Here is a 26,890-nt window from a genome sequence, read left to right as displayed (position 1 = left end):
ACATAGATTAACATAAATATAATACAATAAATATGTGAAAATAACTGTCTTCGACCATGAATCCGAGACCTGCTGAAAGAAACACGATTCGTGTGAAGGAATTTGCAGAGCTTCATTTGTTATGTGGTCTCCAGGGAAACGAGCTGGTAAAGGCGCCTGGACGTTTACTAGAGGTAACGTAAATCCAACCAGATATTCGCGCAGAATTCATATTAATTATATGGAGCGTTTTAGCAAATGAAACAAACAAGTCTCCGTCTGATATTTTATCTACAAACCGAGAAAGGCAGTGATAGTTTTAGACTGTTTTAACTACTTTAACTGATAGAATGACGTCTGTGGAGTCCAGAACCTATTACAAGTCAAAAAAACATGGGAATCCGGATTTTATTAATTATTGGCAGATGAATGGAAGTGACTACAGACAGTCGCTGTCGGATGGGCCGAGCTCCGACGGCATTGAAACCAGATTCAGTGCATGGACGCCTGTAACAAATAAAGCATGTAACCAACAGGTCAGAATCTTTTTTAATTAGTTTTCTTTTATTTTATTATACACTGCCCGGCCAAAAAAGTCACTGTTTGGATTTAAATAGGCAAATACTTAGTAATACTAAATAGGCTACAGTGATTATTATGTTTCTAGCATGTTATATGTTTGGCAACGGTTCTTTTAACCCTTAAAGATGGAGTGTGTAGCATTTTAAGCTATTCCAGGATTACAATGTTAAGATTCACCAGGGTTAAAATTGTGAAAGAATGGTTCAGAGAGCATGAAGAATCATTTTCGCATGTGAATTGGCACCTCTGAGTCCAGACCTTAATTTCATTGAAAGTCTTTGGGATGTGCTGGAGTAGACTTTACAGAGTGCTCACCTCTTGCATTGTCAATAAATAGATAAATGGAAATATATGTTGTGATGTTATTTCCATCAAGGGGTGCATCAATTTTTGGTCAAGATCTTGTACTGACAATGCACTGTTGCCAAACATACAGTGCACAACATAAAAATGAGTACATCCCCTATGAACAAATACAAAAGATGGCAAAACTAAAATGTAAATGTATACAGTACAGTCCAAAAGTTTGGAACCACTAAGATTTTTAATGTTTTTAAAAGAAGTTTCATCTGCTCACCAAGGCTACATTTATTTAATTAAAAATACAGTAAAAAACAGTAATATTGTGAAATATTATTACAATTTAAAATAACTGTGTACTATTTAAATATATTTGACAAAGTAATTTATTCCTGTGATGCAAAGCTGAATTTTCAGCATCGTTACTCCAGTCAGTGTCACATGATCCTTCAGAAATCATTCTAATATGCTGATTTGCTGCTCAATAAACATTTATGATTATTTTCAATGTTGAAAACAGTTGTGTACTTTTTTTTTTCAGGATTCCTTGATGAATAGAAAGTTCAAAAGAACAGCATTTATCTGAAATACAAAGCTTCTGTAGCATTATACACTACCGTTCAAAAGTTTGGGGTCAGTAAGAATTTTTATTTTTATTTTTATTTTTTTGAAAAGAAATTAAAGAAATTAATACTTTTATTCAGCAAGGATGCATTAAATCAATCAAAAGTGGCAGTAAAGACATTTATAATGTTACAAAAGATTAGATTTCAGATAAACACTGTTCTTTTGAACTTTCTATTCATCAAATAATCCTGAAAAAAATATTGTACACAAATATTTTGTACAATTGTACACATTAAATGTTTCTTGAGCAGCAGATCAGCATATTAGAATGATTTCTGAAGGATCATGTGACACTGAAGACTGGAGTAATGATGCTGAAAATTCAGCTTTGCATCACAGGAATAAATTACTTTGTGAAATATATTCAAATAGAAAACAGTTATTTTAAATTGTAATAATATTTCACAATATTACTGTTTTTTACTGTATTTTTAATTAAATAAATGTAGCCTTGGTGAGCAGATGAAACTTCTTTTAAAAACATTAAAAATCTTAGTGGTTCCAAACTTTTGGACTGTACTGTATACATAATAAAAACTGAGAATTATTTGATAGCCATAAAATAAGTAAATTAGCCAATTTTGTTTAAATTAAGGATTGCAGACATGAGTACACCCTAGATTTAATTCAACAAATGTATAATATTCTAGCACTTACTATGGCCTCCATAATTTTGAATATACTGCTCTTAACCTTCTTGGCACAGAGTGTACAATTTCATGACAAATTGTCACATCTGTCCTGTTTAACTCCTGGATGATGAGCTCCTTTAATGCCCTGATCTTTAATGGGGAGTGTTGCTCAACTCGTCTCTACAGAATCCCCCACAGGTGCTCAAGAGTGTTAAGATTGAGTGCAATACATGTCCACAGAAGGTTTTTCACCTTGAATGCATTTCCTCATTGTCATGTTGAAAAAATGCCCAACAATGCAGGGAATGAGGAAAGGGTAACATCTTCTGTTTCAAGTTTGTGTATTAAATTACACAGTGGTGTGTGAATTCATGACAGCATTGATAAAGCACAACTCCCTCACACCTTCAGCACTCATACATCCCTATAAAGAGCTTTACTACCACTGAACTTTACTGTGGGAACCAGGCACTTCTCACTGTACTCCTCCTCTAGCAACACCAGAACATTTTGGATGCTGTTAGATCCAGAATGATTGATTTGGTCTCATGAGACCAGAGTATTTATTCCCAGAAACTATATTTTGTAAATATGGGCTTTGGACATGGCTAACTGACTTTATTGTGCTTTGGCTACAGTAGGTAGTTTCAGTGAGAACAACAACCATGCATGTCATTTCTGCAGGCTGCATCTTACTCTGTGAGATAAACAGTCACTCTTTTCATAGCTTTTGCTGGCTCTGAGACACTCGCTTGGTATTTCTCCTGCTCTTTGTCTAGCAAAAAAATCCCTCATCACTAAATGAAAGCTTAAAATGAAGGCATGATTATTTCAGGGGCCTTGTCACAAGTCCATTGTTTTTGAATTTCTGTGTTACTTTTGGTATATTTTCACACTTAAAACAATGATTTGGTAATCCTCTTGTACCACTGTCCTCTTTTGTGCTAAGAAATAAGTCTCCTGACAGTTTTCTTCCAAGTGCTTCCATTGTTGTCAGCATTAAGTCTGAGAATGATTCAGTGAGCTATATAACACTTTTAATTGTCAAGAAATGACTTTTCTTTAAATGTTTTGGTTTAACATACTTACCTGTTGATCAAACATTGCCTTAAACTTATTTCGTTTTATTTAGTAACTTTTAGGAGGGTGTACTCATTTTTGCTACACAACATTTTATCACCTAGATAATAAAATCTTATTTTCCTGAATAATTTTGACACGGTTTTTTGGTAATTAAGCAGCTAATAAAGCAGACTTGCTGGAACATTATATCTCTAAAGAACCCTAGCATGTCTCCTAAGTAATTGAGTAATTGCTGACTTTCATAAGTTTCAGAGGGGGTGTACTCATTTATGCTGTGCACTGTAACATGCTAGAAACAGCGTCTTTTTTTGGTGTATTATTATATTTTTGTACTTTTACATTATGTATTTTAGATGAAACAACATTTAATCTAACTATAAATACATTTGTAGCTTTTTCAGGAAAGAACAACTCTCATCCTCCATTGGTTTGACCTGTGGACAGACCGACAAAGAAAAGAATTTATTTGTCGACTTCTGAGAAGATGCTCCAAAACTCAGCTCAAGTAAATTCTCAGTGCATAATATCTGATCTTACATATCTCACGCTGAGGAATTCCACTTTCTCATACAATGACTTTGTTTGGGTATGATTTTAGGTTCACCAGTGATTGTTTGGCAGAATCAGTCCCTATCACTCGAATGGACTTCACGGCTGTGCTGCCTCGCTTTCTGTCTCTCTACATCATGTCCTTCCTCAGTCCTCGAGACAGCTGCTCTGCAGCACAGGTGTGCTGGCACTGGAGATTCCTGGCAGAGCAGGTAAGAAATGAATCAGTACAAATGTGCCTTTCATTTATTAGATATTGAGCTTTTATCACTTTTCTCTCTTCACTCAAACATTGTTACTGAAAATCTTCTAAAATTCAATTTCAGAATACTGCCAGGAATGTCAAAGAAATGTTACTCACTTACAGTGTGATCTCTACGTGATTCTAGGACTGTCTGTGGTCTCCAAAGTGCATCCGTCTGGGCTGGTTTCTTCCCTACAGCCCATCAGATCATGAGTACGGGGCGTGGAAAAGACATTATGTGGCCTGCACTGCCAGTTTAGATATTCTGACTGCACGGGAAGCAGCAGATGTCTATGGCACCTTGAATGAGAGTTTGACGGCACCAGAGGAGCAGGAGGATAGATGGAGAGAGCACAAGATAAGACAAACTATCAGAGAGAAGATAGCAGAGCATAAAAGTAAGTGCCAGGGTTTCCAGCACTGCTTCTACATGGCCTCATGAAATTAATTTGATTTGATTGAGGTTAAAGAGTTTAACTTTACCTAGACTTAAGATAATGACAACTTTTTGAGAAATGTTCCCGGGCAATGTTGCCTAATGTTGCTTGGGCACTTTCCCATTGAGAATGGGCAACAAATTTCTATCTGGATATTTTAGATCGGTTGGGGGCCCCGTGTCTCACCTAGTTGCCCGTTGATGGCAACATTGCCCAGCAACATTGCTCAAAAAGTTGGTCTAAGTAAAGTAAAACCTCAATCAAATGTAATATGTACCCTACTGGCTTTTTATGTGCATGAAAAAAACTTTTTATTCATGCTTCTATCAATAAAACAAATTTCGACGTCGGTGTAGGGCTGCAACGATTAATCGCGATTAATCGTTTGCAAAATAAAAGTCTGTGTTTACGTAATACATATGTGTGTGTTCTGTGTATAATAATTATGTATATATATATATAAATACACACACATTCATGTATACATTTAGGAAAAATGTTATATTTATATATAAAATATTTATGTTTATATGTAATATAAAATATATATAAATATATATATGTATAATACATGCATATATTTCTAAACTTTATACCTGTATGTGTGTGTATTTATATATACATAATTATTATACACAGAACACACACATATATATTACGTAAACACAGACTTTTATTTTGCAAACGATTAATCGTTGCAGCCCTACGTCGGTGTATAGTGTGGTCGCGAAGGCTCATTCATTCCCAGGACCAGCCTGATCCTGTTTTGCTCTTCGTCTTTCATCGATCAGTTACCATGTCCTTTCTTGGATCCATTGTTCTTTAATCCATCCCCGTCGGCACAGGGTTTTAACTAATGTAAATGATCTGAGGTTAAAGGGTTAGTTTACCCAAAAATGAAAATTCTGTCATTAATTACTCACCATCATATCATTCCAAACCTGTGAGACTTTCGTTCATCATTGGAACACAAATTAAGATATTTTTGAGAGCTTTCTGTCCCTCCACAGACAGCTACACAATTGAAACTTTGACATTTCAAAAAGTTCATAAAGAGATTGTAAAACTAATCCATTTGTATTGAGTAGTTTAGTCCAAATTTTCTGAAGAGACTCGATCACTTTATATGATGAACAGATTGAATTTAAGCTTATATTCACATATAAACATTCATCAACTCACAAATCGGATATGGTAAATGGAAGCTTAAGCGTGTTCCCTTGACATGTGCGAGAACCAATGAGGTTCATTCTCATGTGTTGTGCACTTTTGAGCTTCCGCAAGAGGTTTGTTCTCACGCGTCAAGCAGGTTCGGTTGAGCTTCTGTTTATGTTTGCTGATGAATGTTTATATGTGAATAAAAGCCTAAATTCAATCTGTTCATCATATAAAGCGATCGAGTCTCTTGGACTAAATTTCTCAATTCATATGGATTAGTTTTACGATCCTTTTGAAGCGTAAGATTTTCAATTGCGTAGCTGTCAATGGAGGGACAGAAAGCGCTCAGATTTCATCAAAAAGATCTTCATTTGTGTTCCAAAGATGAATGAAAGTGTTACGGGTTTAGAACAACATGAGGATGAGTAATTAATGACAGAATGTTCATTTTTGGGTGAACTAACCCTTTAATGTTCTGGTCCTCGTACTCTCTTCTGCTTTTACAGAGGCTGCACTGAAGACCAGGAGAGCATGGTTAAACACCAGTAAATTGGGCACATCATCTATTCATAAGCCACTGAGTCTTACTGCTGCTCTTGTTCAGCTCGGGGTGAGACACTGACTTTATTATAGCTAAAAAGTGTTCATCTATTAGCATGTCCTATCCAAATAAAAAAAATAAAAATAAAATAAATTTAATTAATGAATAAATTAACGGATAGACAAATAAACAAACAAATATATATACAGTTGCAAGAAAAAGCAAGTATCTTCTGTTGGTTCCGAAGGGCAGTACTAAATGAAAAAAAAAATGATATTCAAGTGAAATAAGAAAAATTTGGACCTCTTCATCCTGTTCAAAAGTTTTCGCCCCCGACTCTTAATGCATCTTGTGTCCTTCTGGAGCATCCGTGAATGCTTGAACCTTTTATAATAGTTGAGTTTGAGTCCCTCAATTGTCCTCAGTGTGAAAACACAGATCTCAAAATCCTACAGTCACTGCTGAAAAGGGTTCAAATATGCAAAAGATGGTGGAAAACTGAAGAATTTTTGGGACCTGGAGATTTTTTTCTGAAGAACAGAGCTCAGTTTAACTGCTCAGAATAAATAAGGGACTCATGAACAACCATCACAAAACAAACAAACAGTCATGGATCATCAGGTAACCACACACAGTATTGAGAATCAATGGTTCACAAACTTTTGAACTGGGTCATTTTAATAAATTCAGCTATTTTTTTGTCTTATGGATTATATGTAAATATCTTGTTTGTAAAATATCTTACTCAGGACAGTACTAAATAAAAAATAACATGCATTTCGTATGATCTCTCTTATTTTGTTAAAATTTTGCACATTTTCACAGATTCTGCAAGTGGTTCACATACTTTTTCTTGCAACTGTAAATATATATATATATATATATATATATATATATATATATATATATACACACACACACACACACACACACACACACATACGTACATACATGCACAAATGTGACAACCCTGGTTTAAAGTGAAACTAAATGACAAACACATTAAATCACTGATTTTGATCATGTTTATGTTATTTACCTATCTTCATCTTAGATGTGTTTATGTAACACAATATTGTATTTCATGCCCAAAAAAATGTACATAAGAGGGTAATTTCTCATGTTTTCTTCTATAGGAAAAGTGTAGATTGACAAATTCACTCTCCAGTGTGGAAATAAGAGAACCACAGCTTGATTTGAAGATGAATAATACTCTTGAGAGCACATGTGCCACAAGTGTAATGACAACTATGAGGTCAGTAATAGCATTTAATTGATGAAAATCTCTTTCTTGCGTCATATTTAGTACCTTTTTTATTTGTCAAACAACAATAATGGAAAACTATTCCTGAACATGCTGTTACCTTACAGTTCACTGTTCTGCAAACCAGTCAAGTCATCCTACTGTCCTCTTCCTCATTTCCTGCTTGTGTCATCCAGAGTTCCTGGATATGAAGTAAGACATTCAGTTACGTCTCTGTCTGAATGATAGACAGTTGTTTATGAACTAAAGGATCTCAAATTCATATTTCTAGCTGATTCTGGCCGCAGTGCAAGTGTCTGTGGTGGTTTTGCCGTATGACTCACAAGGAATGACCTTGGAGGCTTTGCTCTCCCTGGCGGAAAGGGCGATCCAAGGCAGGATGGTGCAAAGTCTTGGCATTCTGGTGGCAGGAAGCACAGATGAGCTGACACTCACAGATGGTAATTTACCTGATTAATTCAACATGTTGGGTCCAGTCTTACAGTTTATTTGAAATTTTATTAACATGGAATATTTGCCAGCTGGAATAGATTTTCTGGAACTTTATGATGGCTGATTTTTTTATACAAAAGCAGAACTAGTTATTACAACACAACAAACATGCTGCATAACACTCTATATATATATATATATATATATATATATTATACAGATTGTCTTTTATCCACAGGACTGAGCATTACTGAGAAGACAGTGCTGACGCCGTGTGTGAGGGAATTCTGGGAGAAGTTGTGTGGATGGGTGGTTCCTGCTTCAGATGGAGGGAGTCTGAACATCTTTGCTCCCCTGGCAGCTTCTGGTAAAGTTTGTCTATTTTGTCCCAGTTCAGTACTGGCTTCACACAGCCATTGATATGCCATTCCGTGTGACATTTATTGTAGATATGTTTTTTTCAATAGTTGTTCTGTATTGATTGGTCAGTTTCAGGAACGGATCTGATGAGGAAGTTGTCCGTTTTGACTGGTCTGAATGTCAGAACTCCCACAGGAATCTGTACTGGCTCCTACCAGCACAGTGAGTTTCAGATATGTCTTGAGACTGGGTTAAATTGTGACCTACTGTATTAAAGGTGCCATTGAACGTTTTTTTACAAGATGTAATATAAGTCTAAGGTGTCCCCTGAATGTGTCTGTGAAGTTTCAGCTCAAAATACCCCATAGATTTTTTTTAATTCATTTTTTTAACTGCCTATTTTGGGGCATCATTAACTATGCACCGATTCAGGCTGCAGCCCCTTTAAATCTCGTGCTCCACGCCCATCGAGCTCGCGACTCTATAATACAGTGCATTTACAAAGTTCACACAGCTAATATAACCCTCAAATGGATCTTTACAAGATGTTCGTCATGTATGCTGCATGTATGCGTCGGGTCATGTGAGTATAGTATTTATTTGGATGTTTACATTTGATTCTGAATGAGTTTGAGGCTGTGCTTCGTGGCTAAAGCTAACATTACACACTGTTTGAGAGATTTATAAAGAATGAAGTTGTGTTTATGAATTATACAGACTGCAAGTGTTTAAAAATGAAAATAACGACAGTCTTGTCTCCGAGAATACAGTAAGAAACGATGGTAACTTTAACCACATTTAACAGTACATTAGCAACATGCTAACGAAACATTTAGAAAGACAATTTACAAATATCACTAAAAATATCATGTTGTTATCATGTCAGTTATTATTGCTCCATCTGCCATTTTTCGCTGTTGTTCTTGCTTGCTTACCTAGTCTGTTGATTCAGCTGTGCACAGATCCAGATGTTAATACTGGCTGCCCTTGTCTAATGCCTTTCATAATGTTGGGAACATGGGCTGGCATATGCGAAATATTGGGGTCGTACACCCCGACTGTTACGTAACAGTCAGTATTATGTTGAGATTCACCTGTTCTTCGGAGGTCTTTTAAACAAATGAGATTTATATAAGAAGGAGGAAACAATGGAGTTTGAGACTCACTGTATGTCATTTCCATGTACTGAACTCTTGTTATTCAATTCTGCCAAGGTAAATTCAATTTTTAATTCTAGGGCACCTTTAAACGTTTGGACACATTATTATTTGTTATTGCCACATTTTAGAATAGTACAGTAAAGTTACATAAAAACTATGAATTAACAAATGAAAGTGAAATTATGTAGTGACCGAAAAATGTTAAACAATTCAAGACAATCTATTTTCATTCCTTATTTAACCCAACTGAATAACATTATATTAATGCTAATTATTCTTAAAATCATGTTTCATTAAATAAATACTAATTATTTATTAGTATTAATAAATTATTATATCAGTTATCATATAAAATAATAACAAATTTTGTTTAATTTTACACTAAAAGATGCTGGGTTGAAAATGTATATACTGTATACCTAAATATATATATACCTAAACTAAAATGGTATATTTTATATTTATATAATACATATATTTATATATTACAAAATAATATCAATTAATAATACCAATACTAATAATAATAACAAAAAAAAATCATTTTATTTTATTACAATTTTAAAACATTTTATTTTTTTAATTTGATATATTTTTCTTGTTTAATTTGACTTTTTTCTAAGATTATGAGAAACATAAATTGAGTCAAGTATCATCATAAGCGGTTTCTGTATTTCTGTTAGTTCTCAGTGAGTGGTCCGGGTCTGGTGAGTTTCCTCCACTGGTGTATCTGCATGAGACCCTCCTTCTGAGCTGGTGCAGACAGGCTGAATGGATTGAAGAAGCCTGTAAGGAACTGCGGAAACAGCTGGGGCCACAGCTGCACTTTATGTGTCAAGAGATCAGAGGCCGCATCCTGGGTAAGTCAGAAACGAAAACAGACTCTAAACGTCATTTACTTCCCGTGTGTGTATTCAAAACGTTTTCTTTCTTTGTGTGGCCTTCACAGGTCTATTCCTCTGGGATCACATAAAGATGCCAGTCATTTCCCTTAAATCAGAGGTCATGCAGTGTTTGGTTCATGGGCTCGTGGCACTGATGAATGAGACTCCAGTAAGCAAAAAACATTCTGTTCCAGTTAATCTAAGCTAAATACACTGATTTACTGTTTTTGCTGTCATGCTGTAGGACGATCCTTAGACTTCTTGGGACACTTTCTCCTAAGGTCATCGGTCAACGGTGGTTTGAAGAACAACAATCCACTCTTTCTAACAGAAAGTGCTTCCTTTAATGGCCCCAATCCAGAATCTCCAAAGGTTAGTGCTGATGCTTCTATTTTAGATCATTTGGTTTACCAAATGCCTTCAAAATATGTCTTTTTTAGGGTTTGTTAAGTGATGCAGATAGACGCAGTGCTGTGTGCAAAGAGCTTTTGAATAGTGAGAAAACATATGTGAGGCACCTTCAAGCAGTGGCCACAGTGTACTACACACCTCTCCGAGCGGCACTGGACTCCAACCGAGCCATCATCAGCTCAGTCAATCTCATCACCCTCTTCTGCCCTCTGCTGGACATTTTGGAGGCTAACAAGTAAAATACTGTCCATGCTGTTTCCACATACTTTAATGTTTCTATTTGTGTTACTCTCTCATTCTCTGCCCTTCACACATGGTCTTGCAGTGTATTTCTGAAGGAGCTTACTGAGAGGTGGGAGGAGTGGGGTCCGATGCAGTGTGTGGGGGATGTTTGTGTCAAGTTTTGCACCAAGTTAAGAGCCTACACTAACTTTTTCAACAACTATCCGACCATTCTGAGAACTTTGGACAAGGTATGTTAATGTTGAATATTCTCATTATACTTAAAAAAACAATTTAATTTCAAATTAAAATGCAATGTGATATAATTTTTAAATAATAATAATAAAAAAAATTGTAGTGTCGTGAGATGCTTCCTGTATTCCGCAACTTTCTGAAGAGACACGACCGGACTGCTTGCTACCAGAATGCTGAGGTACAGTAAAAGTTATAACTACAAACTGGTAGTTTTCTGGTAAAGTAAGTTGTACAAGAGTGACTTGGCAACACTCCTATTGTGTGTCTAGTCTCCAGGAGCTGTTTCGCACACCATCTGCACGGGTGGAGGAGTATGTGACTTTGCTTCAGGCTTTAACGCTACACACACCGCCTGAGCACCCAGACTACACACCGCTATCATCTGCCCTCAACTCACTGATGACTTACAGAGGCTTCATCCACAAGGTGTGATCAAAAAAAAGTCCTCAGTGAATACATATGAACATGTATGTGTTCACCTTAAAGAGGACCTATTATGCTTTTTTACATTTGCAACTTTCTTAAAGGTGCCATCGAATTGAAAATTGAATTTACCTCGGCATAGATGAATAACAATAATTCAGTACATGGAAATGACATACAGTGAGTCTCAAACTCCATTGTTTCCTCCTTCTTATATAAATCTCATTTGTTTAAAAGACCTCTGAAGAACAGGCGAATCTCAACATAACACCGACTGTTACGTAACAGTCATTTTTAAACACTTGCAGTCTGTATAATTAATATACAACATTATTTATTAAATAAATAACTTAATTCTTTATAAATCTCTCCAACAGTGTAGCATTAGCCATTAGCCATGGATCACAGCCTCAAATTCATTCAGAATCAAATGTAAACATCCAATTAAATACAATACTTATGCGATTAGACATGCTGCATGACGAACACTTTGTAAAGATCCATTTTGAGGGTTATATTAGCTGTGTGAACTTTGTTTAAGCAATGATAGAGTCGAGAGCTCGGGAGTGGGCGGAGAGCGCGCGATTTAAAGGGGCCGCAGCATGAATCGGCGCATTTCTAATTATGCCTCAAAATAGGCAGTTAAAAAAATTAATTAAAAAAAATCTGAGGTATTTTGAGATGCAACTTCATAGACACATTCAGGGGGGACCTTAGACTTATATTACATCTTGTAAAAAAATGTTCGATGGCACCTTTAAGTGTGTAGAGGGAGAGTGGGGTAAGTTGACCCACCCCCTGTATCTTGGAAACCATACACTTTTATTGTCATGTGACCATATATTTTGGAACCACCCATCATTTCTGCCAGACTGTGAAAAGGAGAAACACATGGGAGGAGTGGAAGGCACCCATTTACTTTTTGGCTTGTCATAGCAAACGTTTAGCATAACAGATGCAATGGCTGTTATTAGCCTGAATTGGTAAGCTAGCTATTTTTTCCCAAAATGGAAGCTATGGGGTAAAGTGAAGTTAAGTGAAATCTCAAGTATAAATTGGTATAATTTCAATGTATTATTATGCAACTGGTTTAGTTTATCTCTCTCTCTTCTCTGATACAAACCAGAAGATGCTTAATCATATATATCTTTCCAGCTGTAGTCCCTAATGGCCTAATATGGTCGACATTGCAGAAAAAACATGGCCAAGAACCTTTTGACTAAAATGTTTATTAGTTTAAGTGACATTTATTAATTAATTCTTATTTAGCTTTTATTAAATTTTACTCAACAAACTCTGTTTAGTCTGTTTTTGGAAGGGTTACAACTTTGATGTTCAACATATGGACACATTTCAGAAATGCAAACAATTGAAATTTCAACTTCATTTGGTTGGTTTTATGTTGTTTAAGTTAGCTTAAAGAAAAGAAATATGATTATTTGTAAAAGGAAATTTGATTATTAAAGGTGCCATCGAACGTTTTTTTACAAGATGTAATATAAGTCTAAGGTGTCCCCTGAATGTGTCTGTGAAGTTTCAGCTCAAAATACCTCATAGATTTTTTTTTATTAATTTTTTTAACTGCCTATTTTGGGGCATCATTAGAAATGCGGCGATTCAGGCTGCGGCCCCTTTAATTGCTCGCGCTCTCCGCCCCCTCCCGAGCTCTCGACTCTATCATAGCATAAACAAAGTTCACACAGCTAATATAACCCTCAAAATGGATCTTTACAAAGTGTTCGTCATGCATGCTGCATGCATGCATCGGATTATGTGAGTATTGTATTTATTTGGGTGTTTACATTTGATTCTGAATCAATTTTAGGCTGAGATCCGTGGCTAACAGCTAATGCTACACTGTTGGAGAGATTTATAAAGAATGAAGTTGTGTTTATGAATTATACTGCAAATGTTTAATAATGAAAATAACGACGGCTCTTGTGTCTGTGAATACAGTAATAAACGATGGTAACTTTAACCACATTTAACAGTACATTAGCAACATGCTAACGAAACATTTAGAAAGACAATTTACAAATATCACTAAAAATATCATGATATCATGGATCATGTCAGTTATTATTGCTCCATCTGCCGTTTTTCGCTATTGTTCTTGCTTGCTAACATAGTTTGATGATTCAGCTGTGCACAGATCCAGACGTTAATACTTGAACATGGGCTGGCATATGCAAATATTGGGGGCGTACATATTAATGATCCCGACTGTTACATAACAGTCGGTGTTATGTTGAGATTCGCCTGTTCTTCTGAGGTTTTTTAAACAAATGAGATTTATATAAGAAGGAGGAAACAATGGTGTTTGAGACTCACTGTATGTCATTTCCATGTACTGAACTCTTGTTATTTAACTATGCCAAGATAAATTCAATTTTTAATTCTAGGGCACCTTTAAATTTGTTTTTAAAAGAGGTAAATTATCTTTACAATTTCACATGGGTTTGATTCAGATTCAGTTTGATGGTCAGTTTACACCTAGACGGTGCAACTTACCCACTGACTCGGATCAACTTACCCCTAACCTGGGGTAAATTGAGCCACTTGAACACTTTTTTATAAAAAGCCATATTTTTAGAACCCTTTGTCGTAGATGTATTCTGATCATTTAAAATGATAGGAAACATCCTGAAATTACTTTAGATACTGTACTGTACTGTCTCATTTTCCCTTATCTTGAGGACCACATAAGTAAAAAATGGCTCATCTTACCCCACTCTCCCCTAATATTGTTGTTTGAGCATGGTAAAAGGTCTGAAAAGTTACAAAGCACAAAGTCCAGTCAAAAAGGGAGTTATTTTCTATATCAGTGCGCACTGTTTCTGAACTCCCTGAAACACCTCCATTGTAGTCTTGAGTTTTCTTCTGGGAACGAACACGTCACAATATTCCTCATTTAAATAATTCCCGCCCAAGGCATACGCACATAAAGGGGCGAGGCCTGGTTGAGCTGTGTTAGTAGTGTTGACATTGCACTTTTCGAAAGGAGTGGATTCAAAGAGACAGGAAATAAAGTGTTACCATATAGACTGTAAAAAAAAAAAAAAAAGATGGATGATGCCACTTCCACTTCCTTCCACTGTTGAAAAATGAATGTGAAATATCCGAGAAACAGTCATTGCCGATGACGTCATTTAGAGCCTGAGTGTGCACAGTAGTGTTCCTGATGTCAGAAGTCTCGCCTATACTCCCACAGATTAAATCGCAAGCACAGCTGTCAATCATGATGTTACATCCCATTTTTATAGCATCAAATTCTAACTAAAACCAAACTTACTGGAAAATCACTTGAACATGTGTCTGCATGATAAGAACTATCTAAAATAACAGAAACCATCTTCGGAAAAAAATAGTTTGAAGTGTAATTGGATTTTTTAGTTGATTGCATGGAGGGGGTGGGGCTTATACTCCAGCCAGCCACCAGGGGGTGATCAAAATAGTTCAGGGCGAAAGTATAGTTCACTTTTCACACGTATGAGAGGATCAGCGTACAGTGTGCGTGATGTGAATTTCGTCATCAGAAGAGGACGGGCATATTTTGTACGCGCAGGTCGCACGTGCGCATTTAATTGTGCATTACGCACAAAAAAACGAAGTATACCTAGGGTGTTACTGACAGACTAGGAAGAGAGGTGCTGCAACAATGTAAAATGTGAATGTTTTTTGTTGTATTTGTTGTTGTTTTTAACGTTAAAGCATGAAAACCTTTTCTAGTAAACCCCAAAAACAAAATCAAGAGTTTGTAAATGGGCATAAAATGGCCTCTCTAATTTTTCTAACAGTGCTTTGTTTTCCATTCCCAGTTGAAAAAGAGTCTGGATCGAGACTTGAGAATCATGGAGGCACAGAGCACAATTCAAAGCTGCCCAGTAAGTTGCAGAGTCATTGCACTTGTCATTTACGTACAGATATCAGGTTCTCACAGACCGTTGAAGGTCACGAGGCAAGTTTTCTGTACTTAAAACAACAAAAGTCTGTACATTTGCAGTGCACTATATGCTCATACACACAGCATAACACTATTTTTGTACTTTATTTAGAATTTGTTGGAGGGGAACAGATACTTGATCACCACACAGGATGTGGCATTACTGAGCTGCCTTAATGGAGACATTGCTTCCTCTCTCAGGTAGTACCTCTGACCTGAGATCAAATGACAGAGAAACAAAAGTCTCGCTGTCTACTTGAAGCCAACCTTTTTTTCCATTCTGGAGATGAATAGCAACAGCATTGTTTCTAATCAAACTCAATATGTTAGAGTCTGTAATAAACAAATAACCTTTTTTTAAGGAATCAGATTTACTCAAGCAACCCTCATCACATATTCTCATTTTTCCCCTCAGGATATATGAGCATGTGAGTGACCTGGGATTGTTTCTGTTCAATGATGCCCTCGTGCTCACAGAGAAGAGTGTGTCAAACGTGCCATTCTGTCTGGCAGTGAACACGACTCACACCTTTCTGGCCTCTGTGGCTCTGCACTGTCTAAATCTCACGGAAATGACAGATACAAAGTGTATGTGTTATTATTAGTACTGTAATGCAATGTTTGGGATGTTATATATATATATACACTTTAAATTGTAATATTCATTATAAAATATTAGTGCGATTAAATCGATTAATCGCAATTAATCGCATCTAACATAAAAGTCTGTTTATATAGTGTGTGTGTATATATAAATATATGTGTGTGTGGGTGTCTGTGTATGTGTGTATATATACATATACATTCACAAATTATATAAGCAAACTTTTGTTAGATGCGATTAATCACGATTAATCGATTTGACAGAACTATAAAATAAATATTTATTTATATATTTTTAACTTCTCCATAATCTTTTCAGATGTCCAAAATGCTTTTCAACTGGAGAGCCCAAAGCGCCAGTGGATCTGTGCTACAGATAGAGAAGAGGACAAGATCAGGCTACTGTCTGCTTTACGCAGTGCTATAAATGCTGCTATAACACGTAACTAAAGATGAACGTAGTATTTACTACTACAAGCTATATGATGAAACTATAATGGACACTCGATGGACATATTTAATTCCAAACTGGCTATTTTTTCATTTGGTTTAGTACTAAGCATGGTATGATTGTGACATCTGTTTATGCACGATTACAGTATGAATTAATGCATAAATATAAAAATCTGTATTTTTTGTATACTGGATGTCTTTGACCTTGTAATTTTGAATATATAATTTTTACTTTATTGCTGAAAAAATGCAGAAAAATTGGATAATCTTACACCGGGCTATATAGTCATTTTCATATTATAATTTAAATAGCTTTCATATTTAAATGCACACTTGTGTGGGGTATAAAAGCATTTATTTCACACAAAAAAAGTTCTCACAGTGTTAAAATTAGATTGCATTGTGGGACCTCCCACATCAGTACACTCAACACTTGCAGATATCAATGGGACAATTGTTTCATACTATTTATGCACAAAAAAAAGGGACAATTAAAAATAAAAAGACAAAAATCCCTCACCATGTTACATGGTTACACCTAACTAAAATTAGCTGCCACTTATAATTCTTGAAGAATTAAATGACATTTCTAAAACAATTATCTGAACTGTTAGTACAATGTATTTAGAGTTTTTACCTCTTTATCTATGTCTAAACATAATATGTCTCCATCTTTGTAGTGTGTAATTTTGTGGCATCTGCATAGTTTCATAAATGCTTCAGTATCATCAGGATAGACATGTCTGCTTAAGACAAGCAAATACACAAAATATAATAATATGAATGATAAAAGCCAAGCCAAACAAAGTCACTAGGAACTAGACTAGTTCTTGACTTGCTTTTATGCATATATGTTTTTCTGTGCAAACATATAGACATATAACAAACATTTAACTTTCAAGAGGTTAATAACCTCCTAACTTCCAGTTTCAATTAACATATAAACGGAAAAGAATCATGTTTACATAAGATTAGGCCTTAATATAAAAAGTAAAAATTATTACATTATCTTGATCTATTCAAAAACCCACACAACAATATTTAAAAATCCTATTAACCAAAGAAATATAGTGGTGAAAAGTGATATCCGAAGGGTATTAGTTTGGGCATTTGTATTTAATGACCCTACAAGTTCAATTAAACCATCAAAATATGAGGAAAATATTTTATATATTTTAAATATTAAACTTGTTTAAAGTATTTGTCTGACAAAATTATTTTGCAAAAACTGCAGCAACAGGTTTTATTTTACTATGCAAAAAAAAAAAAAAATGTCAATTCTCATCTCTTGTTTTGTTCATAGTTTCTTTGTATGTCAGCCTGGCCAAAAATTGTCTGCATAATTTGGCATGTTTCATTGCATTATCACAAATAAAACAATTGACTCCAAGCACTACGCAATGTGCCTGAAAATCTTTAAGAAATTTTTAATAATTTGAATAAAGGGTGAAGATGTCAATTTTCCTAGGCTGGACATCACTTTTGGCCACTACTTGGTGAAATATCACCTGTTTTGCAATTCATAAATGATTTTTCAAAGTTTAAAGTGCTTGAATCACATCAATTAAAAAATATATGTATACACCACTCCTTCATTGATTCAACATAACAAACATAAGATATTGGAAAAATAAACTGTCTTGCATGGAAAAAACATATAAATTACTAAAGAACAGGACTTCCAAAATTTTGATCATGACACCAAAGCAGGACTTGTGTATCTTTCAGTAGAAAAGACAGATGGGAACACAATGCCAATACCTTTGCATTAGAAGAAAACAACATATTTCTTATATTTCATATTTTAACAGCACAGTACTGTGCCTCTGTTGAATCAAGACTTTCAATATTCTCAAAGGTGGATAGTGAATGCAGCACCTGGTCTGGTGATATTTATCTGGTGTAATAAACTCTGTAATAGACAACCTTCGGCCTCCAGAGGGAGTAAGAATTGTCAAATTTCAGAAGATGAGTTCCCTCACCAGGATATTGGTGGCTGCCTGCATAAACTTCCTCGTGGCTGTCACGACGGGAAACAGGAACCACCTCGCTTACCAGTGGACATCTGACCTGTTCTGTCAGTTTCTCTTGTTCAGCTTGTGCTGTGCCTTAAATTAGGATAGTATTGAATTAATAATTAATATGAAATAATATTTTACTCAGTATTTTATCTATGTGTCTGAGAAATCCACCTTCTTACCTTCTTTAGTGTCAGTAGTAGATTCTCCTTCATTGGTGATTGTTGGAACGGTCAAGTCCTTCCACTCAAAGTACAGCCCAAAACCAATGTCATAGTGATCGGTGGCAAATTCCCAAAATAAGTGTGAGCCATCCTGATGAGTGGGCACCCGTACTGTCAACACCTCCCCTCGGCCCACTGTGATCACTGAGTCCTCGTCGTGCAACACCTTTTCCTTGAACTCCTTAATCTGAGGCCGTGTCCACATAGACGGAGCAATGATGGCAGGTACTTCTGCATTCCAAAAAGAAATAAAGAAAGAGGATAATTAGTGTTTCTGACTTTAAAAAAAGGCCACGCTTTCACCCCATATGACAGAAAAACACAGAATTGTTGACATTTTTGCAGATTTATTAAAAAAGAAAAACTGAAATATCACATGGTCCTAAGTATTCAGACCCTTTGCTGTGACACTCATATATTTAACTCAGGTGCTGTCCATTTCTTCTGATCATCCTTGAGATGGTTCTACACCTTCATTTGAGTCCAGCTGTGTTTGATTATACTGATTGGACTTGATTAGGAAAGCCACACACCTGTCTATATAAGACCTTACAGCTCACAGTGCATGTCAGAGCAAATGAGAATCATGAGGTCAAAGGAACTGCCTGAAGAGCTCAGAGACAGAATTGTGGCAAGGCACAGATCTGGCCAAGGTTACAAAAAAATTTCTGCTGCACTTAAGATTCCTAAGAGCACAGTGGCCTCCATAATCCTTAAATGGAAGACGTTTGGGATGACCAGAACCCTTCCTAGAGCTGGCCGTCCGGCCAAACTGAGCTATCGGGGGAGAAGAGCCTTGGTGAGAGAGGTAAAGAAGAACCCAAAGATCACTGTGGCTGAGCTCCAGAGATGCAGTCGGGAGATGGGAGAAAGTTGTAGAAAGTCAACCATCACTGCAGCCCTCCACCAGTCGGGGCTTTATGGCAGAGTGGCCCGACGGAAGCCTCTCCTCAGTGCAAGACACATGAAAGCCCACATGGAGTTTGAGACCAAGATAGAACTTTTTGGCCTTAATTCTAAGCGGTATGTGTGGAGAAAACCAGGCACTGCTCATCACCTGTCCAATACAGTCCCAACAGTGAAGCATGGTGGTGGCAGCATCATGCTGTGGGGGTGTTTTTCAGCTGCAGGGACAGGACGACTGGTTGCAATCGAGGGAAAGATGAATGCAGCCAAGTACAGGGATATCCTGGACGAAAACCTTCTCCAGAGTGCTCAGGACCTCAGACTGGGCCGAAGGTTTACCTTCCAACAAGACAATGACCCTAAGCACACAGCTAAAATAACGAAGGAGTGGCTTCACAACAACTCTGTGACTGTTCTTGAATGGCCCAGCCAGAGCCCTGACTTAAACCCAATTGAGCATCTCTGGAGAGACCTAAAAATGGCTGTCCACCAACGTTTGCCATCCAACCTGACAGAACTGGAGAGGATCTGCAAGGAGGAATGGCAGAGGATCCCCAAATCCAGGTGTGAAAAACTTACTGCATCTTTCCCAAAAAGACTGGCTGTATTAGATCAAAAGGGTGCTTCTACTAAATACTGAGCAAAGGGTCTGAATACTTAGGACCATGTGATATTTCAGTTTTTCTTTTTTTAATAAATCTGCAAAAATGTCAACAATTCTGTGTTTTTCTGTCAATATGGGGTGTTGTGTGTACATTAAAAAACAGGAAAAAAATGAACTTAAATGATTTTAGCAAATGGCTGCAATATAACAAAGAGTGAAAAATTTAAGAGGGTCTGAATACTTTCAGTACCCACTGTATATACTAGTAAAAACATATTTTATTACTGTACATGAATGAAAACTGTATATAACATATGATACACAACACCAAATCAGCATATTAGAATGATTTCTGAAGGATCATGTGACACTGAAGACTGTAGTAATGATGCTAAAATTCAGCTTTGCCATCACAGGAATAAATTACATTTAATATAAAAAAACAGACAATTTTAAATATTAATAATATTTCACAATATTATTGTTTTACATTTGATCAAATAAATGCAGCCTTGTTAGGCATTAGAGACTCCTTTCAAAACCATTAATTAATTAATTCAAAACCAATAATCTTAATTTTTCCAAACTTAATTATTCAACTGGTAGCATATAATTTTCTTAATTGCAAATAGAAAATAAAAATAACCAATAACTTGCTTAGTTTCATAAACATACCTTCTGATTTCCCTTCTACAAACAAATGGAAAGCTTTTGAGTCTGTCTGTTGTTCCTGATCCTCTAATGATTTTGATTGGCTGTTGGGGTTGAAGGTGGGCACTGCTTCATTTGAGACAAGAGCAGGAAGAGCTTCTGAGATTTGAGTCACATTTAAGTCTTCCTGCTGCGTCTGTGAGGCCATCTGAAATCATACAGAAGAAACTTAAGAACAGGATCCTGATGAGAAGTTTCCTTGAATCTAATCACAGACTTTACGGAAATGTTTGTACCTGCTGTAGACGGAGGGCATGGTGGATGTATTGTTGGTAGTGCTGTTCCTGCAGCTGTCTGATAAGTAACTGCTGCTGGTCTGGATTGTCTGGATACTGCTGTTTGGCATATTGCTGAAACTGCACTGTCGTCTGTGCGTTCAAAACAGCCATGATCTGCTGTCTGTGGACACAGATGGTTATATACTAGAAGTTAACAACACAATTTAAAGCAATTAAATTAAGCCAGTGGCTATTTGCACTTAGTGAAAATAGCGATAGATTCTATTTACATCATGTAAAAGTATCAGTTCTTTCTATGCAATAAGAGTAAATAGTGATTAAATGCTATATACTGGCAGATACTATTTGCACCTCAGTATTTTTGTACATTAACAGGGTGCAATAATATCATAGAGTGTAAATGATTATATTTATTAAAATTATTAAATGGATGCTGCCTTATTGGGAGAATAAACCCTCCCTACACCTTCCTCTAACCCTACTCAATAAACACTTTTAATATTATTAAACACTCATTTGCAGTTTATTTCCACTTTTAGAACATTATTTTCATTTTTATTGAATATAAATGCGAGCTCGGCAAAAGGCGGATTCGAACTTGACTGGCTCAGCCAGACATTGGTGGGCGGAACTAGTATAAATAGCACTGACCAACAAGGGATGCTATTTGCACTTAGTGTAAATAGACACTCTGTTAAAGGAAATAAGCCATTTAATTTATAAGAAATATTTCTTAAGCACCAAGTCAGCATATTAGTATGATTTCTAATGGATCATGAGACACTGAATCTGAAAATACAGGAATAAAGTACATTTTAAAACATATTGTGGCTGGTAGTTTTCCAAAGTTACTAGCCACTCAGCATTTTCACTGGCCACAATTTTGACATCGATGACATGGGGAAAAAACACCATATAGATATTTTTAATATTATCTCATAATTTGGCAGCAGGTATATTAGGCTGCTGTCACTTTAAGACCTGATGCACAGATCCATTATGCTGTTACACATGCGTTTTCTTTCTCAATTGTTTACATTCACTTAAAACATAACTGACTGTGTTTACATGAATACTTACCAAGACCAGCATTTTGACATTATTTTGTGTATTTGACTGTTTAAATGCAATAAACAATGAAAAAGAACTCAATTTAGTACTGAGAGGTGGTTTTATGTGTGCTCACTTTGGGTGTGAGCACAAAATCTGTGGGAATGAGTAAAATTATGTCCAATACGCGCAATCCCACATCAAAGTTCAAGCCCTGTAACACCAACAATATTTATCCAGAGCAAATGAAACAAGTGAGTGAGGGGAGGCAGGTTTGTGTGTCAACTCACTGTGGGAGAGATGAGAGAGTGATAAAAAGCAGCTGGTATAGTGTATCTATTCTGCAGAAAATGAGTATTGGAAGCGTTTCAGATATTTCAGTATCGATAAGTATTGAAAAAGCAATATTTTTGACAACACTACATTGCCCTTAATTTATTATTTCGGATGCCTTTTTAAAAGACTACAATTAAAAAATGTATATATTATATATAAAATTCCCGCCTAAGTGGCTAGTAGGAGTGACTGTGTTACACACCACTGCTGAAATCCACCCGCATTTGGCGGGTGTTAATGTCAAGCCCCTAAAACGATTATTTAAAATTGTAACGTAATTCTAATCTGTAACTGTTTTTACTGTATTTTTGATCAAATAAATGCAGACTTGGCAAGCATAAAATATTTCTTTTGAAATCTATCTGTATGGGATTCCCAGGACAGTGAAACCATTCGTTTAATATATGCAAATTACTCACTTTTGCCGCTCTATCTGTAACCTCTCTGCCTCTTCTTTTCTTCTCTGTTCCTCCTCTTTTATCCTCCTCTCTTCTTCTTCTCTGCGTCGTGCTTCTTCTTCCAGCCGCTGTCGCTCCTGCTCTTCTCTCTCCAGTCTGAGACGTTCCTCCTCTTCTCTTCTAAACACACACACATACAGAATTAAAAAAAGCTTCCTACAGGTCTTAAAGGGATAGTTCATGCAAAAATTAAAATCATCCCCTAATCTTTCAGTCAAACACAATCTGAGTTACATTAAAAAATATTCTGGCTCTTCTGAGCTTTACAATATGAGTGAATGGTAACCAAGAATTTTGAAGCCCAAAAAAAGACACATCCATCCATCATAAAAGTAATCCATACAATTGCAGAGGGTAAATAAAGGCCTTCTGAAGTGAAGCGATGGGATTTTGTAAGAAAAATATCCATATTTATAACTTTATAGACTGTAATCACTAGCTTCCGGTAACGTCCGTTAGCGCATTCACAGGAGAGTCGAGTTCTGGCGTATGACGTATGACGTAGGTTTGGCATAAGCTTAGGTGAGAGTAGATGCCTCTCGCGGTCCAAACAAATAGGGCTGGGCAACAAACTCAAGCTCCCCCAACATTTCTCTTTAAAAATTCCCATTTTAGACTCCTAATTCGTGACCGGTGTTTTGTTTTGCTATCCTCTGCGCTTCTGCGAATCGACTCGTGTACGGAAACCAGTGATTCTAGTTTATAAAGTTATAAACATGGATATTTTTCTTACAAAAACGCATCGCTTCGCTTTAGAAAGCCGTATGGATTACTTTTATGATGGATAGATGCGCTTTTTTTGGGCTTCAAAATCTCAGTTAGCCTACTATCTCCCATTATAAAGCTTGGAAGAGCCAGGATATTTTTTAATACAACTCTGATTGTGTTTGTCTGAAAGAAGATAGTCATATACACCTAGGATGGCTTGAGGGTGAGTAAATTATGGGATAATTTTCATTTTTGGGTGAACTAACCCTTTAAAGGTGCCCAAGAACGTTCTTTCACAAGATGTAATATAAGTCTAAGGTGTCCCCTGAATGTGTCTGTGAAGTTTCAGCTCAAAATACCCCATAGATTTTTTTTAATTAATTTTTTTAACTGCCTATTTTGGGGCATCATTAACAATGCACTGATTTACACTCGGTGCCGCCCCCTTAAATCGCACGCTTCCTTCCACACCAGCTGTCGACTATATTACAGCGCATTTACAAAGTTCACACAGCTAATATAACCCTCAAATGGACCTTTACAAGATGTTCGTCATGCATACTGCATGCATGCTTCGAATTATGTGAGTAAAGTATTTATTTTGATGTTTACGTTTGATTCTGTATGAGCTTGAAGCTATATGCTCTGTGGCTAACGGCTAATGCTACACTGTTGGAGAGATTTATAAAGAATGAAGTTGTGTTTATGAATTATACAGACTGCAAGTGTTTAAAAAATGAAAATAGCGACGGCTCTTGTCTCCGTGAATACAGTAAGAAACAATGGTAACTTTAACCACATTTAACAGTACATTAGCAACATGCTAACGAAACTTTTAGAAAGACAATTTACAAATATCACTAAAAATATCATGCTATCATGAATTATGTCAGTTATCCATCTGCCATTTTTCGCTGTTGTTCTTGCTTGCTTACCTAGTCTGATGATTCGGCTGTGTGCAGCTCCAGACGTTAACTGGCTGCCCTTGTCTAATGCCTTTTATAATGTTGGGAACATCATGGGCTGGCATTATGCAAATATTGGGGCGTACACCCCGACTGTTACATAACAGTCGGTGTTATGTTGAGATTCGCCTGTTCTTCGGAGGTCGTTTAAACAAATGAGATTTATATAAGAAGGAGGAAACGATGGAGTTTGAGACTCACTGTATGTCTTTTCCATGTACTGAACTCTTGTTATTTAACTATGCCAAGGTAAATTCAATTTTTGAATCAAGGGCACCTTTAATAGATTACTTTATAAGAATCTTCAGGCACTATAACTAATACAGAACGTACTGTCTCTTCTCTTGCTCCTCCTTCTCAATCTTATGTGAAGTGACATATGGTGCAAACAGAGCACAACAGGAGTTCAGAAGCTTCACAAAGTCCTCCATGGCGTCTTCTTTAGCCATGCTGCCAAGCCGTAGCCATTCTTTCCTGAGAAATGCAGCGATAAAGACAAAATGAAGCATCTACAGACATTGTTTGGTCGCGCAATATGCCATTAAAGTCACCATAAAATCAAAATTTCTTGTTTTTTATGGAATATTACAGTGTTTATTATAAATATTTATCTGTGCACATAATTTTTTTAATTCTTGAGCCCTCATAATCTTTAATCAAAATAACTTCCCGTCCCTCTTGCAGCGACATCTCTTATTTTCTTTGATGACGTGTTTACTGGCCCGAGGGCGGGACAACCTGTCACTCACATGACATCACACCAATAGCAAACCAATCAATTTCCTATGTACAAAAGTCCCGCCCTGCATTTTTTCTTGTTGGATAAGCCGTTTCACTTGGATATAAATCAAAATAGAGAAGAAAAAACTATTGCAACTTCCATTCATGCCGAATTTAATTTACACGTATGGTAAATTAATATGTATATTTAACATATCATGCTACCAAATGACATGGAATTTACTCCAAGGCACAAAGAATACCATTTTTATTGTACTGTGATAATTATTCTGGCTTTATATAGTCATTGCATACATACACAAATTCCGTTACCTTCTGTCATTTCCCAGCACGTCAAAAAACCCAATTTCTGGACATGCTTCTGGGTTATAAGGTCCAAGAGTGATCTGCTTATGTAGTGCAACCAAACGGAGGTTTTCTTCATATGTGGGGTTGAAGGCTTTCCCATTCATCTCTGTGTGGAACAAATCATGTAGAAATCATAAAGGAGAAATGACTCTTTGACATCATCTTTGAGAACCTGAATCACAATTATTATTAGCATTATGAATGGCATTTCCAGTTTCTGAATTGAATGGGAGGAGTTGTTATTACAAAGTATCTCTAGACAATGAGTAACAGAAAAAGGACTTTAATTTTGTTTTGCTACCAATAAAGAAACAGACATGACTGCAGGTTGTGACGGGACAGAATAAAGTTTACTGTACAAACAGAAAAGGGAAAGAGAAAAGCTACTTCATTATCAGTTCTGTACCTTTAAAGAATTTCAGCGCAAGTCTGAAGAGCTCCTCTAAAGTAAAACCCCAGTTTCTCTCCAAACTCCAAGACTTTTGATGTTCTTCATTTTCCTCACACGATTTGTGGTCTTCCTCAGTGCCGGGCGCGCGTGTCTCGGTGTTAATACCGTTCTCGCAGGTTTTGTCGATCCTCTCGCTGCCATGTTCTTCTCTGTCAAACTCCATCATGTCAAACTGTCAATACGAGCTGCTGCTGCTGTCACAGGTGGCCACGTAGCGCAGAAAACACTTCTCTTCCGTATATTCCCACCGGAAATCCCGGATATTTGTGTTATTTTCAACTCATTGAAACCGCATTCACTTTTTAGTCACGTCTGCAACTGCGCCGATAAACCCCCAAATGTTCTCCGACGAATTTTGTCTTTGGTTTAAAGCTAAAATGTCACTTTGACATCAAAATTACCTGTGAGCAGACGCTCGCTGACCTGACTCGAGTCGTAATGCAGCTAGTAAACTGAACCACGTTTCTCTCCAAAGCACTCTCGAGATATTTGGAATTAATTATTAGATATAAGAAGAATGCCATTTTTATAGTTTTCTGGTTAAGCAGTTGATATCAACTTGCTACATTCTTAAGTATTTGATAAATTT

The 26,890-nt window shown here is 36.4% G+C and overlaps 2 protein-coding genes across 2 annotated transcripts; one reads left to right on the top strand and one right to left on the bottom strand.

Annotated features, from left to right (window-relative positions):
• Window positions 1-40: 40 nt before the first annotated feature.
• Window positions 41-16,799, top strand: LOC125269093 (epithelial cell-transforming sequence 2 oncogene-like). Its single transcript, XM_048191835.1, is given in 22 exon segments — window positions 41-515; window positions 3,596-3,708; window positions 3,802-3,964; window positions 4,142-4,394; window positions 6,098-6,201; window positions 7,269-7,387; window positions 7,504-7,588; window positions 7,668-7,836; window positions 8,067-8,195; window positions 8,318-8,410; window positions 10,032-10,208; window positions 10,298-10,401; window positions 10,477-10,483; window positions 10,486-10,604; window positions 10,673-11,116; window positions 11,224-11,277; window positions 11,279-11,298; window positions 11,390-11,546; window positions 15,362-15,427; window positions 15,599-15,687; window positions 15,902-16,074; window positions 16,409-16,799. Coding segments are annotated over 22 exon segments (2,955 nt in total). The 5' UTR covers window positions 41-329; the 3' UTR covers window positions 16,540-16,799.
• Window positions 16,800-16,880: 81 nt separating this feature from the next.
• zgc:162964 (uncharacterized protein LOC560569 homolog) lies at window positions 16,881-26,746 on the bottom strand. The gene is made up of 8 exons (XM_048191836.1): window positions 26,257-26,746; window positions 25,815-25,956; window positions 25,095-25,235; window positions 23,050-23,208; window positions 21,242-21,404; window positions 20,970-21,153; window positions 18,743-19,015; window positions 16,881-18,650 (listed from the first exon to the last, which is right to left on the bottom strand). Exons 1-8 carry the CDS (start codon window positions 26,465-26,467, stop codon window positions 18,436-18,438), a joined length of 1,488 nt encoding a protein of 495 aa, XP_048047793.1. The 5' UTR covers window positions 26,468-26,746; the 3' UTR covers window positions 16,881-18,435.
• Window positions 26,747-26,890: the final 144 nt, after the last annotated feature.

Source organism: Megalobrama amblycephala, linkage group LG5, assembly GCF_018812025.1.
Source record: "Megalobrama amblycephala isolate DHTTF-2021 linkage group LG5, ASM1881202v1, whole genome shotgun sequence".
Taxonomy (NCBI): Eukaryota; Metazoa; Chordata; class Actinopteri; order Cypriniformes; family Xenocyprididae; genus Megalobrama; species Megalobrama amblycephala.
This window is presented reverse-complemented; position numbering and strand designations above follow the sequence as displayed.

What these genes read in the sequence shown, in the direction of transcription:
- zgc:162964 (XM_048191836.1), bottom strand. Translation starts at nt 26,467, where the DNA reads ATGATGGAGTTTGACAGAGAAGAACATGGCAGCGAGAGGATCGACAAA. An exon ending in GAGGAGCAAGAGAAGAGACA is followed by an intron (nt 23,209 to 25,094) that starts GTACGTTCTGTA and finishes GTGTGTGTTTAG; the next exon opens with AAGAGAAGAGGAGGAACGTC. An exon ending in TGTAGAAGGGAAATCAGAAG is followed by an intron (nt 19,016 to 20,969) that starts GTATGTTTATGA and finishes TTTGGAATGCAG; the next exon opens with AAGTACCTGCCATCATTGCT.